The following is a 15,372-nucleotide window of genomic DNA, read 5'->3' on the forward strand; positions in this document are numbered from 1 at the left end:
GACACCATTTCGAGCGTGGCCGTTTTCGTGCGGGTGACACGTAAAAGCACCCACTACACTCTCTGAGTGGTTGGCGTTAGGAAGGGCATCCAGCTGTAGAAACTCTGCCAAATTAGACTGGAGCCTGGTGTTGCCATCCGGTTTCACCAGTCCTCAGTCAAATCGTCCAACCCATGCTAGCATGGAAAGCGGACGTTAAACGATGATGATGATGATGATATGTATGTATATTGTATGTATATTATATGCATGTATATGTATGTATATGTCTTCCTGGGTCTACCTCTTTCACAGGTTCCTTCTACAGTTAGGGAGTGGCACTTCTTCACACAGCTGTCTTCATTCATATGTAACACATGGTCATACCAGTGCAGTCGCCTCTCTTGCACACCACATTTGATGCTTCTTATGCCCAACTTTTCAGTGTGATTACACTTTGTTGTGTATGCACACTGACATTATACATCCAGCAGATCATGCAAGCTTCATTTCTTTCAAGCCTATGCATGTCCTCAGCATTCATGGCCCATGTTTCACTGCCGTGTAGCATGGCAGTTTGCATACATGCATCATACAGTCTACCTTTCACCCTGACTGAGAGGCCCTTAGTTGCCAGCAGAGGTAGGAGCTCCCTGAACTTTGCCCAGGCTATTGTTACTCTAGTTACTACTCTCTCAGAACAAGCACCCCCACTACAGACTTGGTCGCCTAGGTACCAGAAGCTATTAACTAGTAGTTTCTTCCCCTGGCATGTGATGGAATTTGTTTTCTGTACATCTTCAGTGTTTATTGACCCAGTGCATCTGCCACATGCAAAAACTATTTTCCCAGTTAATCTTCCTTTGATATTGCTGCACCTTTTATGTGTCCATAGTTTGCACCGGGTACATCATATGGAGTTTCTACCCATGCCTTTTCTACACACATATATATATGCGCGTGCGCTAGTTTTTATATGCTGATTAAAGAAAATAAATGAAAATTTCTTGTAAAAAAAAAAATGAGGCATGCTTTTAGTACAAAACCATATGAACATATTGATATACTGGAGTTTATTTACAACTAGTTTTCAAATTTATTTGTATTGGTCATCAGAATGTCTGATCAATTAAATATAAACACCTTGTGTCTGTAATAGTAAAATTCTTTAAATTCTTGGTCATCATATAGATTATCATATTCTGCTGTATGTACATTTTAATCTGGTATTGTTTATAACTTTAAATTAAAGATATATAGAAATGTGCTGTGGGTAATTAACATGGTGGCTACATTGCTTTAGTAGCAATAGGAAAATATTGACCTTTATCAGAAATATACAACAATAACATTTATATTCTTAGTCATCTAGAATGAAATGCACACTGAAGAATAAGAGCGCCAACATATTTTAAAATATTGGCCATGTACTTGAAAATGTTTACTACATCATATAAATAGATAAGTCTTTCTTAATGCTAAGCAGCAGGAGATCAGGGAGTGTCTGTTCTTTAACTAGTATAAGCTTGGATAGAGAGTGCTCCATAGTTGCTGTTCTTATCAGAAGTGTTGCATGCACTTTAAACAACTCTCACAATTTGAAAGACAAGAATTTCAGATAATTTTTGGGTAATGAGTATGATTGAAAACACCCTCAGTTCTGTTTGTCATTGTCCCCTTCAGAACCACAGAACTAGCAGAAAATATTTAGATCTCAAACTTTACTAGTTGTTGCCATGTCCTTTTTAGGACCACAATTAGGCTTTGGAATGACTTTCGGGTTTTACCTGTCTTACCTATGTCATTTCCTTTAAATCTCCTAGTTTCTTGAACAAGTGTATCTAGAAATATTTTATATACTTTCAGCTGATAGAACTCTTCCAAAAGACCAATTTATTATTGTAGCCATAGAGCCACGCTTGAACCTTGCAGGCATGTTTCTTGATCTGCTCTGATCAGAAGTTTCTTATGGAACTTATAATACTGAGAATTCTTTGTTCAGTCTTACAGCATTCAATCAATTATTATAAATGCATTTTGTAGATCAAGGTCATTTTGCTATTGATGAACATGTGATACTGAAGTTGTTTCCTTAAATACTGGTGTTGTAATTTTAAGGCAAAGAAGGAATTCCCGTTTGATGTACATAAGAGAATTGTCACATCTTCACTTGCAAAATCTTGTAGACTACTTTAACATATCTTGATTCGAAACTGTATGAGAATCACAAACATCTTTAACTTTCTCTGAGTAGCTTCTCTGCAGGTTCATCTTGTTTTAAGGTTTTTGTTTTTCAGTTCTTCAGCTTTGGGGTCCAGAATAGATGGAAAGTTGAGTTTATATGAATGAAGTATTCCACTTAGTTAACATTAGAAAGAAATTGTATAACCTTTTCCTTAAAAATCGATATTTTATATGCTGATACATCAAATTATAACATATTTTATTTAATTAAGTTGGACCAATTGTTTGGAAAACAATCACATTCTTTATATTAATATAATTTAACTTTAGGTAAATCATATTCCATTTACTTTAAAAAAATGGAAAATCTTTAGTGCTCATATACCACAAAACTGTTTACTTAAACATAAACTTCCAATAATTTATACTACAAGTAATAAATACTAACATATTAGATAGCCATTAGGCCTACAATCAGCTTGATTTTACAGTTTTTATAAGCCTAAGATTCAAGTGGTTTGCATGGCAGTGAATGAATAAAGCTTTTCTGTTGTGCTGAAGAATCCTTACTGAATCCCCATGTATGAGTCACTCATGTTAACGATTTTATTGTAGCCAAGGCCCTTCATGTTTTGTATCTGTAAGCTCTTTTTTTCTTTTTTCTTTTTTTTGCTAAATGAGCTCTTCACTAGTTGTAGACTCAGTGATACACATTTCAATGAAATCATCATCATCATCATCATCATCGTTTAACGTCCGCTTTCCATGCTAGCATGGGTTGGACGATTTGACTGAGGACTGGTGAAACCGGATGGCAACACCAGGCTCCAGTCTGATTTGGCAGAGTTTCTACAGCTGGATGCCCTTCCTAACGCCAACCACTCAGAGAGTGTAGTGGGTGCTTTTACGTGTCACCTGCACGGAAACGGCCACGCTCGAAATGGTGTCTTTTATGTGCCACCCGCACAAGCCAGTCCAGGGGCACTGGCAACGATCTCGCTCGAAAATCCTACAGGAGCCAGTCAGGCGGTACTGGCAACGGCCACGCTCAAAATGGTGCATCACATGTGCCACCCGCACAAGAACCAGTCCAGGGGCACTGGCAACGATCTTACTTGGCTTGCCGGGTCTTCTCACGCACAGCACATGATCTTTGATTTCATTATCATAAACATGGTGTATGCATACAGAAGCCTACTCAATGTAGGAAACACCTTTAACTCTTTTGTTATCATATTTTTGTTGAAATATGCTGCCCTTGTTTCAATTAATTTTGAAAACGATTAAGAATTTATTAAAGTAACTTTGTCATTATTAACCTGGTGTTTGGAGCATAAGTCAACATGGAATTTTGAAAGAAGATTTTAATGTAGATCACTTTAAACATAAAGTTTGTATCATAGAGGCAGAGGTGGTCTTGGTTGGGTTGGTATAAAAAGGGTTAAGAAACAAATATATTGTTTCTGCCTCGATTTCAATTTAATATTGATTTTCTTATATTAATATCTAAAGACTTGTTCATGTCATTCTGAATATAGTTTGATAACATTTACACCTGTGATTTTGTTTTTGATGAGGTACACTGTAAAGCATCATGATGGTTCCTTATGACAGTCATATTTTGGCAATCAGTCCAAGGAAGTTTCCTCTTTTTAAATTTGCTTCTCTCTCAGTTTCACCTCTTAGTACTCTGTCCACAAAATAATGTAGTATTAAATATACCTTACCTAAAAATAAGATTGTAATGTATTTAATCATAGGTCTGTTGGGCTACAACTGACCGAAAGTTGACTCAACAAAATCAGTAATTACATTTTGTAAATGAAACAGTATCACACTTTCAGATTCCATTTTCCATGCATCTTTCTGTCTGTTGATAGTAGAAAGGAGAAAGGAAACTATGTAGAAACTAGTAGAAAGGAAATTAAGAAGAAAAAAAATATTGAAATAGCAAGTGTAATAAGCAACATTCTTTGGTAGATTAACATAACACAAGTGAATTTTTAGGACATGGTTACATATATACAACCATATCTAAACAATTTTTTTTCTCATTTAAAAAAAAATCTTCATATATTTGTGATATATTTTTGACATTAAAGCTTGTTTTTCTTCTATTTGTCAGATACTTGTTGGTTAAATACATTCTGAAGTTTTGATAATGTTGGAAAAGTTATAATATTTCCTTCATTGCCAGGAAATGTATATTTTTGGTCTTTTGTTTTTTGATAGGGTTGTTGTTTATTTCATGATTAAATTATCTTTTCAAACAGGCTGTTACACATATTCCAGGAACTTGCCTGTTATTCACAAAAGATGCAGAACCAAAGTTCTTACATTCTCTACCTCTTCTATGTGATAATAATAATTCATAATAAACACAAAGTAAAACCTGTTGAGTGGGAATGTTGTATGTAGGGAGAGAAGGATTTACCATAATTGTCATACTTGCAGAAAAATTGCAATGTTTTATAATAAATAATCTAGGTATTTTTTCAAAACTTTTAATGCAAATCGTATTGTTGTAAAGGTTATGATATCTTGTTTAATAAAATATTTATTAATTTTAAAAAAAGTATTGATTTTTAGTATTTGCACATTGGTAACTGCACCAAATGGAATTTTTTACAAAGTATTTAGTAATAGTGGAACAAGTAAAAATCTTGAACTAGTAATATATATTCTATAAAAATATATTTAAAAATTTTTTTACTGAAGAGCACTTTTGACATGTAGAAGGAAAAGGAAAAGGAATTAAGCTCCCTGATCCCATACACCTATGCACTTGTCTATGGTTGCTATAAACATATATACACAAGTAGTGGACAAATGAAAGAAAGTAGTACTCAATACATTTAGTAGGAGTTACCATTTGCTTTAAACAACAGTTCCATATGACAAAATTTCATGTGTGCATAGAACAGACCCTTCTCACCTGATCAGCTGAGTGAAACTGTTATTAAAAATATGTGTGTGTCTGTGTATGTGAGAGAGAGAGAGAGAGAGAGGATGAATTGAAAAAATTTAATGATGCTTTGTTAATATCTTATTACAGTATTTCGCTGTAACAATGGGAGTCATGGCTTTCTTTGCTTGGTTTGGTAGCTTGGTGAACAATCTGATACTCACTTATCTTATTGGTAAGTAATTACAAATTTTATTGAGTTATGTTTTTTTTTCCCTAGCTGCTTAAACATTTTTTTTTCATATTGTGTGTTTGTGGACAATAGCATCATTGGTTATAGGTTTCCAAGGGGCCAGTTGTTACCTCATTGCATTTTTGATGGTGAAAGTCATATGAGAGTGTCTTTACTCTGATTTATCAACATTTTCTCACTGATGTCTATATCGTTTGCTGATGGCTCACACCTATATTGAATTTTCATATAATTTCACTTATAGGGCATAAATGAACTCAAGATTATGATAAAAAGACATTTGTCAAAAGTGTCTGTTTTACACATGTTTTCTGGATGGCTTTTGAAATATTGTACTATTTCAATCTGGGCTTTCTAAATGCTAAACATTCAATCATTTAATGATTGCATTTCAGCTCGGTTGACCAGAGTTAAGAAATTAATGTGTACAACACATGGTAAAAAATCCATGGCTGGTTGTTCAGAATTTGAATTGCAGAGACTCTCTATTTACAGCACACCTTGCTATTTTATTTAACATGATGTACTATTTCATTTTTGTTCATTTCACTATAAAGCACATCTTCATTATCATCATCAGCTATCTGTTTTCCATGCTGGCATGGGTTGGACACTTTGACTGGAGGCAGCAAGTCAGAAGATTGTGCCAAATTCTGTCTGCTTTGGCATGGTTTGGATGCCCTTCCAAATGCCAAAGATATAATAATGCAACAAGGGTGATGGAGGTGTTACAATAAATTCTACAAGACAATAATCAATAGAAGTCAGTATGTGGTACATGTATTGATAAATTGTGGTACATTGAAAAGTCACCTGTAACAACTAGAATATAACCAGTAGATTACTAGCATGTACATTTACTATTCCTAAATATTATGGCATAACAAATAAGAAAATATATGTATGCTGTCATTTTAAAAGAATATGTCCATCATAATGAACTTTAATATGTAATTGTGTGTGCAGGCTTAGCTGTGTGATTATTTCGTTTAAACTGAATCTTATTGCTAGACTCTTCCTAATCTTGAAATCACTGGTGCCATCCCGTACACACCGAGTGAAGGCGTATGGCTCAGTGGTTAGAGCATTGGGCTCACAACCACAAGGTAGTGAGTTCGATTCCTGGACCGGGCTGTGTGTTGTGTTCTTGAGCAAGACACTTTATTTTACATTGCTTCAGATCACTCAGCTGTAGAAATGAATTGCGACATCATTGGTGCCAAGCTGTATCATCCTTTGCCTTTCCAATCTTCTATGCAAACATATCTGGTTATGTGGAAATATCTTATTTGGAAACAAGTGAGAGTTGGTTACAGGAAGGGCATCTAGCTGCAGAAACTTTGCCTCAACAAAATTCCATCTGACCTATGCAAACGTGGAAAAGAGGATGTCAAATCAATGATGATGAGGCCCTGCAAATTTTTGAAGATTCTGATGAAGATTATTGGGGGTTGCAATCAGCTTTTTATTACCAGTTTTACTGTAATACAAAGATAAGAGCAAATTGTTGAAAACAGATATTTTACTTTTCTAAAACAGATGTTATTACATTTGATTAAACTGTTTGTTGTTTGTTGGAAGTATTTATTTTTCTTTCTTTTGCAGTGGGTTTCGTTGTTCTTTATCCTGGGTTACGCCGTCACCAGATTCTTGAGAAGTACATCCAAGGAGTTGTGACTCTCCTGAAGAGGCTGTTTTTTGGAAAACCTAAAGCAAAGAAGTCTTAGGGTTTATTATGAAGAAACTGGTGCTTAGTGTTGAAGTTTGGCAATTGTACAGCCATCCAGTTACTGCATATTTCTGATGGTTTTTCAGTCTGTTGTGGTTTTATTTTTGTATTTGATCAATACAAATGCCTAACCTTTCTAATGCCCTACATTATTGTCCTTTAATTCTCATCTCACCCAAAACCCCCTTTGTCTGTCTATTTTTGGGCTTTTCTAACACCTTTTTCAACACCAATTCGTCCAATGGTTAACTGTGCTCTGCTAATGGTGTTATTTTGGCTTTTGATCTCTTCTAGTTTTAATGCTTTTAACAAAAGAGAAAAACTTGAAACAGTATATTTTTTATTGTTTATGAATCTAATAAGATAAACACATATGAACGGTCATGTGTGCAAACACAATCACAGACTCTCATATATACACAGTGTATTCATTTTATACATAGGTACCTGCTATATATATGTATATATCCATGAGTTATTTGCATTTTAACACTTACAATATTGCTCCTGATTCATATTCTTGGTATTAGATAATAGTTGCTTAGAATATCATTAAAGAATGTTGTAGAAAGATTTTTGTTTTTAGTTTTAAGTACAACTTGCTGTTCAGATTTAATATGCTTTTGGAAGTTGTTAAATGATATGTTTCTTTTCATGTTTCAATTACCAAACTAGCTTCACTCTTAAATTGTTATTACACTTGAGGGTTTCTTAGATAATGTAGATGTGGTTAAACAGGGTTGCATCTCCGTGATATTGCTCCTGACTGTAAAGGAAAATTAATCATTAACAGTATATTGTTATTATGTAATCTTGTCTAACTAAAATATGTGTAAGGGATATAATTTAGGGATAAACTTCCTTATAACAGTAAAATTGGGTTGTTCATATATTGTGTATGTTTATATCTGTATATATCGTGTATGCTTGTATCTGCATATGCACTCATACATTTTATATGTGTATGTGTATATACAAATATACATGCATGTATGTATGTGTATGCGGTGGTATCAGAAAGTTTCCAGACCAGGCCTAAATGAAAGTACATCATTAAAAAAATATGTAGTTCATATATTATTTGTATTTGGGTATCATCCTCTTCAGAATAGTCCCCTAGTCTCCTTGGGAACATACTCAGTGATCCCAGTGCGTCTTCCACATTTCAAAAAGCACGACAAAAGCCCTCTTTTTGAAGGCCGTCCAATACCACATGCAATTCCATTTAAGTATCATCTTCTGTCTTGAAGCTGTGCCCTTTCAGCTTCAACTTATTTTTGGTGAAAAGCAGCAAAATTACAAGGGTATAAGTGAGGCGATTGTGGGGGGAAAACTTCACAGCAACCCAATGGGAAAGCTGATGGGAAAGTTTGGTGACAGCCCTCATGGATGAATTACCCAATTTATTCCATGTTTTCAGGAGTACTACTTATGATTGGCTGCCTTTATTATCCAATACTTCATTGGCCTTGAAATGCATGTGCCACTCCAAAACCTAGATTTGCCAAACCCCTACAAAGCATTTCGAGGGTGGCAGATTTACTGAGCTTCATGTAAAATCTGATGCTGGTAAATGGCTCAAATTTGTTGGGCGTTGTAAAAATTGGTGAACATTACAAAACCTTACGTAATAATTGGACATAATTAAACATCATGAAGCCTCACTGTGTGCTGGTTATCAGTGACCATCATCTGGTCATGCATTTTCGTTAAACAGTACAATCTTGGCACATGCAGTCAGGAAACGTTCCAATAACACCTCATGGGGAAATATACATATATATGTTATATAGTGTTTTACCTATATATATATATATATATTTATATATTCACATTGTTTTATATAGTATATATATATATATATATATATATGTATATACACATTAAAAAGAAATATATATAGGGCACACGTACATATTTATATTACATATGTATATTAGTATGTGTATTATGTATGTGTATATGTGTACATGTGTTTGTCTGTGTGTGCATGTTTCTGTATATTACATTTGATTAGCAGCCACAAAGAAGACCTCAAGTAGTTAATGACTTTTCTTTGTCTTTGCTTTAGTAGAAGTACATTGCGATAATAATTTTAGATGTTGTCCTTTACATATTTAATGTTCATTGCTTCTGCTGTATGATTGTTTTTATTTTTCATGTATCTTTACTGGAGAGGTATTATAGATATATCAATGCAGATATTAAACAGAGATCAGAATGTGTACTTCTGGTTTGTTTTACTTTTCTTTAAGTTCATTCATCACCTTTCAGTATTTTTTATTCACAAGAAGGATGCACAAATTCAACAGATATTGGTGTTTATCCATTCCAATTTCATTTACGTATAGAAACACAAATTGTTTTTCATTGCTCTTTACCTTTCTATAATAGGAACATATTTGTCTCCCTTGCATGAGAAAGCAAGTAGCAGAGCAAGAAATTCTAATAAACTGCAACAAGGTAAACCTCAATTTCATACACTCTCATAGAGTGGTAAATTAGTTTATGAAAACTAAAAATAAAAAACATTATTCAAATATATTCACTGACAAAGGATCTGATTTAAATTTTAAAATATATTTTGCAAATTTCGTAGTAAATTTGTTTTGAAAATCATTGAGACATTCATGTTTTCTATACCTTCTTAATCTAATTCCCTTGTTGTTATAGCTTCATTATAAACTAGGCTTATAAGATGGGTAAAGCATTGTTACAAATTTTGTTTTGCTTTTAGATCTGAAGTAATTGCAACTATCAAAATGTTTGCTGTTCACCTTTTATAAAATTTTCTTTTAAATAGAATTTACTATTCTCTCACTCAATATACTCAGTTGTGTTTTCTGACTCTTAAGATGGCCCTCCATTTACTCTGCCTGGTAAAATAAGGCAAATAATTGCTTGCATCTTTGAAGGAGTAAAAGTCTTATTGTAATATATATTAGCACTAAGATAAAGAAAGACCTGCTAACATTAGTGAAAACATCATTGACTATTAGGCTTTCTTCACATGTGATTTGGTGTTGGTTTTTGATTTTATTGTGATATTTTCCAGAAATAATTGTCAATTCTGTTGTCAATTTCTGTGTTGAATTATTCTCACAACCATAGACATTTCGTTTGTTATAATTTATGAAATATAATGGCTGTTGACTATTTAGGAATAACTGAGCAATTAGTAGCTAAGTGAACAAATTTACTAGTCAGGTAGCATAGTTAACTGAAAACCCAAACAACAGTATTTGGCCTAATGTTGTATTTAACATTTATTAAATTTCCAAAGCTAGATGACCAATCTCTACAGAATTATAAAAATATAGAAAAATTGTAAAATCATCAATGACTCTATATTCCATATATATATGGTAATACAATAACATAATATATATTATAAAGTATTATGCAATGTATACCATAACTGAATGCATGTTAATGTATAACATACAAGCAGTACCCAGAGAAACAAACAAATCTCATTTGAAATAAATAGATTAACATTGACCAATAGGCAGGCCTGTTTTTAAAAATGATATGGAGAAAATTATCATCATTACTTTTGATGTATGTTTACTGTACAGTTTTGTTAAATTTCATTTGAAATGTGTTTTCTCATTACATTTGACTGTTAGGGTTTTGGAAAGTAATTTGAGTTTAACCTTTAGCATTTGAGATTACTCTGTTAAATGTAATGCATATTCATTCAGATTGTTTTGAATTAATTATGCATTATCTAGTAGCTTTGAGATTTTGGTGATGTGATTGTTTATTTTTAGAATGTCATTGTAAGGTAAATGTGAGAGGCTGGGTGTAAACAGTTTGAACGAAGCAGGTAGAATATTTGGGTTGGATATGGCCAGTTTTAATGCTAAAGGGTTAAAAACACTAAAGAAAAGCTGTTTTAGTGGATAATATTACATGATTTTAGAAGAAATAATTTGCTCAACATAGCTATGTATAAAAAGGTCAAAATTTCCCTGTGTCCATCAACAGTTCAGTATTAGGTTTGTTTTATGCAAATCTTCAAAGAATTAACATTTGTTTTAATTTATAAGAATTTAATGTATATGAATGTGTGCTTAGATTCTTTTTATATTTATTAATTATTTAAACATATATTATCAGATGTCTATCTATTCATTTATTGAACACTTTATGGCTATTTGTGCCAAAAAAGATCAGTTATATTTAATTAATATTTTTTTCTTTTACTTATTTTCTACAAATGGAAATTGTGTTATATGTTGTCTAAATTTTTGAAATGTCGTTGGTGATAAGTCTTGTGTTCTTGGTCTTAATTTTTTTTTTTCCTCAGTTGATATTTATCTTCTATTTATCTTCTATTTTCTATCTTAATATATTTAATTATCCCTTCTAACTACCTCATTAATTCTTTGTTTTCAAATCATTTTCGCAAAATTCACACTCTTCCAGTAGAGAGATTGCTAGATTGTACTACAACTTTAAATTTATGGTAGTAGATTGGTGTGTATGTGTGTGTACACATGTTCAGTTCTGTTGTCGATACTTTATAATCATGAACATGAATAAAATTTAGTGCTCTCTCCTCTTTGTGGTTTCTTCCAATCAAGTTATGATTTGTGACATTGTTTCTGCTCTACCTGTTGTAATGAGTTATCATATATATATATATATATATATATATATATATATATATATATATAATGTATCTAACCTTGCATTTTCTATCTCTATATCTAATTTATTAATTCATATTATCTATATTTCTTGGTTTATAATTAATTTTATTAGTTAATTAAGAAGAAAATAAAAAAATAAAAACCTAATAAAAAAATTGGAAATAAAGTCTCCCTCCTTACAAAAATGCAACCTACTCATATACAAAAATAACAAAACAATTTGAAGAAAGAAAAAGAAAGGCAGCAATGTTATAAGAATTGATTATTTTAGGTTTAACTAATTGAACCTATTTAATACTCTGGTCATATTATTTGTAATAGAAAGCTTGAGTGATCATGCTATTCTTAATCTTCTTTGTTTATCTATTTTAACTTATTTATGCAAAGAAAACCCTTCTAATACCCCTGTGATTTTTGTTAAAAGTTAAGTATGGTGTTAATTAAAAGTAACAGGAATAACTTGTGGCTGACCTAACAATTTTTCTTGCCAGTTCTTGGCTAGATTTACTGATAAAGTATTGACCAACCGACACAAGAATCATCAGTTTTCATATTTGCTACAGGTTTTATGTTGTGTTTCTAAGTGGAACATTTTATTCATCTAGCAGTGTGGAATTGGTTGCAAGATTTTCTAGGAAAGCTTCATTGTCTACTGTATAGGAATTTGTTTCAGCGTTGTACGCCACAACAATTGAAGTTGAATGCTGATTTTAATAATCATAATTATTGAAAGAATTACCTTTGATTTGCTTTAGTAACTCATAGCACTTCTATGAATGAAAAGAAAACAATTGGATTACTTTTGTTGTCAAAGAAGAAAATTTAAAATAAAGAATTACAGCTTTCTATGAGTTATATTTCCTCGTCTCCATTTTCAATGCATGGATTTTTGAATCTCACAGAATTCAAATTCAAATGAGCATTTATAATTGCTTTTTTTGGCAAATTTTATCTGACATGAAAAACAAGGGGTATTAAAGTATAAGGAATTTTCACATGTTTTACATTATATATAATTTTTGTTGTAATTAGGTGTCATCAAACATTGTTTTTTTTTAACCTTGTTGTTTTACAAAAGAGCATTGTAGTGAAGGTAGCAGCAAACTTACATTCATATGAATGTATTTTGACTTTGGATAGCTAAGTTGAAAAATATATTTTTTTAAGGAATGAAGGGAAAAAAAATCATGTTTATTTATTACAGAAAATATAGGTGAAAATCCAATATATTTTTGAATTGTATTTAAAATGATTTCTATAAAATGACTATAATGGAAGCTCAGATAGTGTATGAAGACTTCCATAATACTGAAGTTTGAACTTCAAAAATCCTACTTCTTTGTTCTTTAAATAGCCACAGTTTTCAATTGCATATGCTGCTATATGATTTATGAGGCTTTGAAATATAATTAACCATGCAGAGAAGCTGTGATCATGATCATATCATAGCTCATTATTGGTCTTTATATTTTTATCATTAGTATTCAATGTGGTAGTTTTTTATTGTTTTGGTTTGTTAACATTCTTGTGAAAATTATGTTTCTATTTCAATAAAGATGGATTCATTTATATCAGGGAAATAATGGCTTTAGCTATTGAAACCTTGAACCTTCGAAAATGAGTGAATCTTAGTTTTAAAATGCTTCTATTAACATAGCAGTTGAGTTAAGAAGTAGATAAATACTAGAATTTCTAGCTATCTATTAGTGAATTATGATGAAGTAGAATTTGTTTTAACAGTTTACATCTGTAATAAAAACAAAATTAATCACAAGTTTTTATCTATGCAAAAGAGAGAAAAAGAGAGAAAAAAGCCAAAAGACAAATAAAAATTTTTATTATTGCATTGAATTCATTTTCTTAGCTAGTTTCATTCAGTATTATTATTATATTTGAGTACTGAAACTATTAAATTATATATGGAACTTGAAACTATTTTGCAATAATCCTGGAAGAGAACAAAAACAGCCTGAAATAAAATAGTCAGAGGATCACATGATCACATACACAATATAATTACTATCATAATTTGTGTTGGTAATTATTGAACATCTGTTATTTCTTCTCTAAAATTTTTCTTTGTTGTAAAAATTTTGCTTCTCCTTCATTTTTTTTATTGGAAAAATAAAATAAGTTAAAACTTTATAATTAAATTTTGTTTATATTTTTCTTTGATTTGATTTTTTTAAATTTCAAGTGTACTTGTTATAGACAGCTGAAATCATTCTTCAACTGCTGTTTCTATTTAGTATAATATTTGATATTTTGTTTATCTTTTGAAACAAATTTCACTCTGCATACATAGACTGTTTATATGCATATAAGAAAACAGCCTTTTCTACAAAATTTGAGGTATATTCTGTAATTTGGCTAAGTTGTAAGTTTCAGCAATTATATTTTAAAATTTATCTGTAGAATATGCCTTTTTAAAAATAATTTTAATAATTTCTTTCTGTGATTTTTTTCCAAATTTACTTGTATATGAAGTTATTAAAAAAATTCTCATATAGATAGGAAAAATATATAAAATGCAACAAAGTCATTTATTTAGCATTCTTTAAAAATCGTGATGAATTTCTTTATACACAGATGCAAAAGTTATTTGCTATCATTTTTGTTGTAAGCAATTTTCTTGTAATGCAGTCAATCATACTATATCTCTCAAGGGGAGAACACTCATATTTCACTTCCAACAATATTGTAAACTACAGAAGTACGTTATTTATTGTGAAATGGTATAAACCAGTTTTGTTTCAGTATGCAGTTCCATTCACCACTATGTCACAAAATAAACTCAGATCGTTAGATTTGTAAATATATACAATATTTATAGTTTAAATTACTGCTGATATAAATTAGGGCTTAATTTCACTTATATTTCTTTCTTTTTATCAAAAAAAAAAAAAAGGGCAATTCATTAGCATCATTATTTATTTTATTTTATATTAAATCTGTAGAATGTTAAAAAAAAAAAAAAGGATACTTTAAATTGACCATGTTTAAAATTGTATTTCAGAAAAAAAAAAAAATTGTGAAAAGTCTGGAAGATTATTTTAAAAATCATATTCACTAAAAGCTGTGATAAGTGATAATTCTTATAGGGCCATTTACTGCTGAATTATTCTGTTATTTAATTATGCTAATAATATCCACTGTGAACAATTAAATTGGACTGTTGACTAAACCAAATATTGTTACCCTCTGCATAGTTTGTTCATTGATTTAAATTTGTAATTCAAAAACACAGTTTTCAGTTTACTCATTACATGTATGTTCGCCACCATATCCAATTTTAGTGTATAAATGTTCAGTATATTCTACGAGCATAATATTAAGCAGAAGGAACTCTGGGACAATATGGTTACATTAGAGTATTTTTCAACAGAACTATCATCTCCATCAAAAATGAAAAAGTAAAAAAAAAAAAAAAAAAGAAAAATCATTTTACGATATTGATTGCGATATTTACTTAAAGTTAATATTTTAATATTTATCTGAACTTGAAGACAGTAATTTTCTATTTCACATAGAGGATGTAATTTAGAAAAATAAGCAGTAGTAACTGTGATTTATCTAGTCAAAATTTTCAAATTCTAAATTTTTTCAAAAATTATATGTTGTTACTATAAAGCTTATTGAACTTTTATCTTTTTGCTGCTCTTTG

The 15,372-nt window shown here is 31.1% G+C and overlaps 1 protein-coding gene across 2 annotated transcripts in view; it reads left to right on the forward strand.

Annotated features, from left to right (window-relative positions):
* Positions 1-15,099, forward strand: part of LOC106877942 (ADP-ribosylation factor-like protein 6-interacting protein 1) — a 98,090-nt gene extending 82,991 nt beyond the window's left edge. For both annotated transcript variants that reach the window (XM_014927022.2, XM_014927021.2), the window contains exons 5-6: positions 5,219-5,303; positions 6,927-15,099. In XM_014927022.2, coding sequence (XP_014782508.1) covers positions 5,219-5,303; positions 6,927-7,048 — 207 coding nt within the window. In that variant the 3' untranslated portion in view covers positions 7,049-15,099. The remainder of the gene's footprint in view (positions 1-5,218; positions 5,304-6,926) is intronic.
* Positions 15,100-15,372: the final 273 nt, after the last annotated feature.

Source organism: Octopus bimaculoides, chromosome 2, assembly GCF_001194135.2.
Source record: "Octopus bimaculoides isolate UCB-OBI-ISO-001 chromosome 2, ASM119413v2, whole genome shotgun sequence".
NCBI classification, from domain to species: domain Eukaryota; kingdom Metazoa; phylum Mollusca; class Cephalopoda; order Octopoda; family Octopodidae; genus Octopus; species Octopus bimaculoides.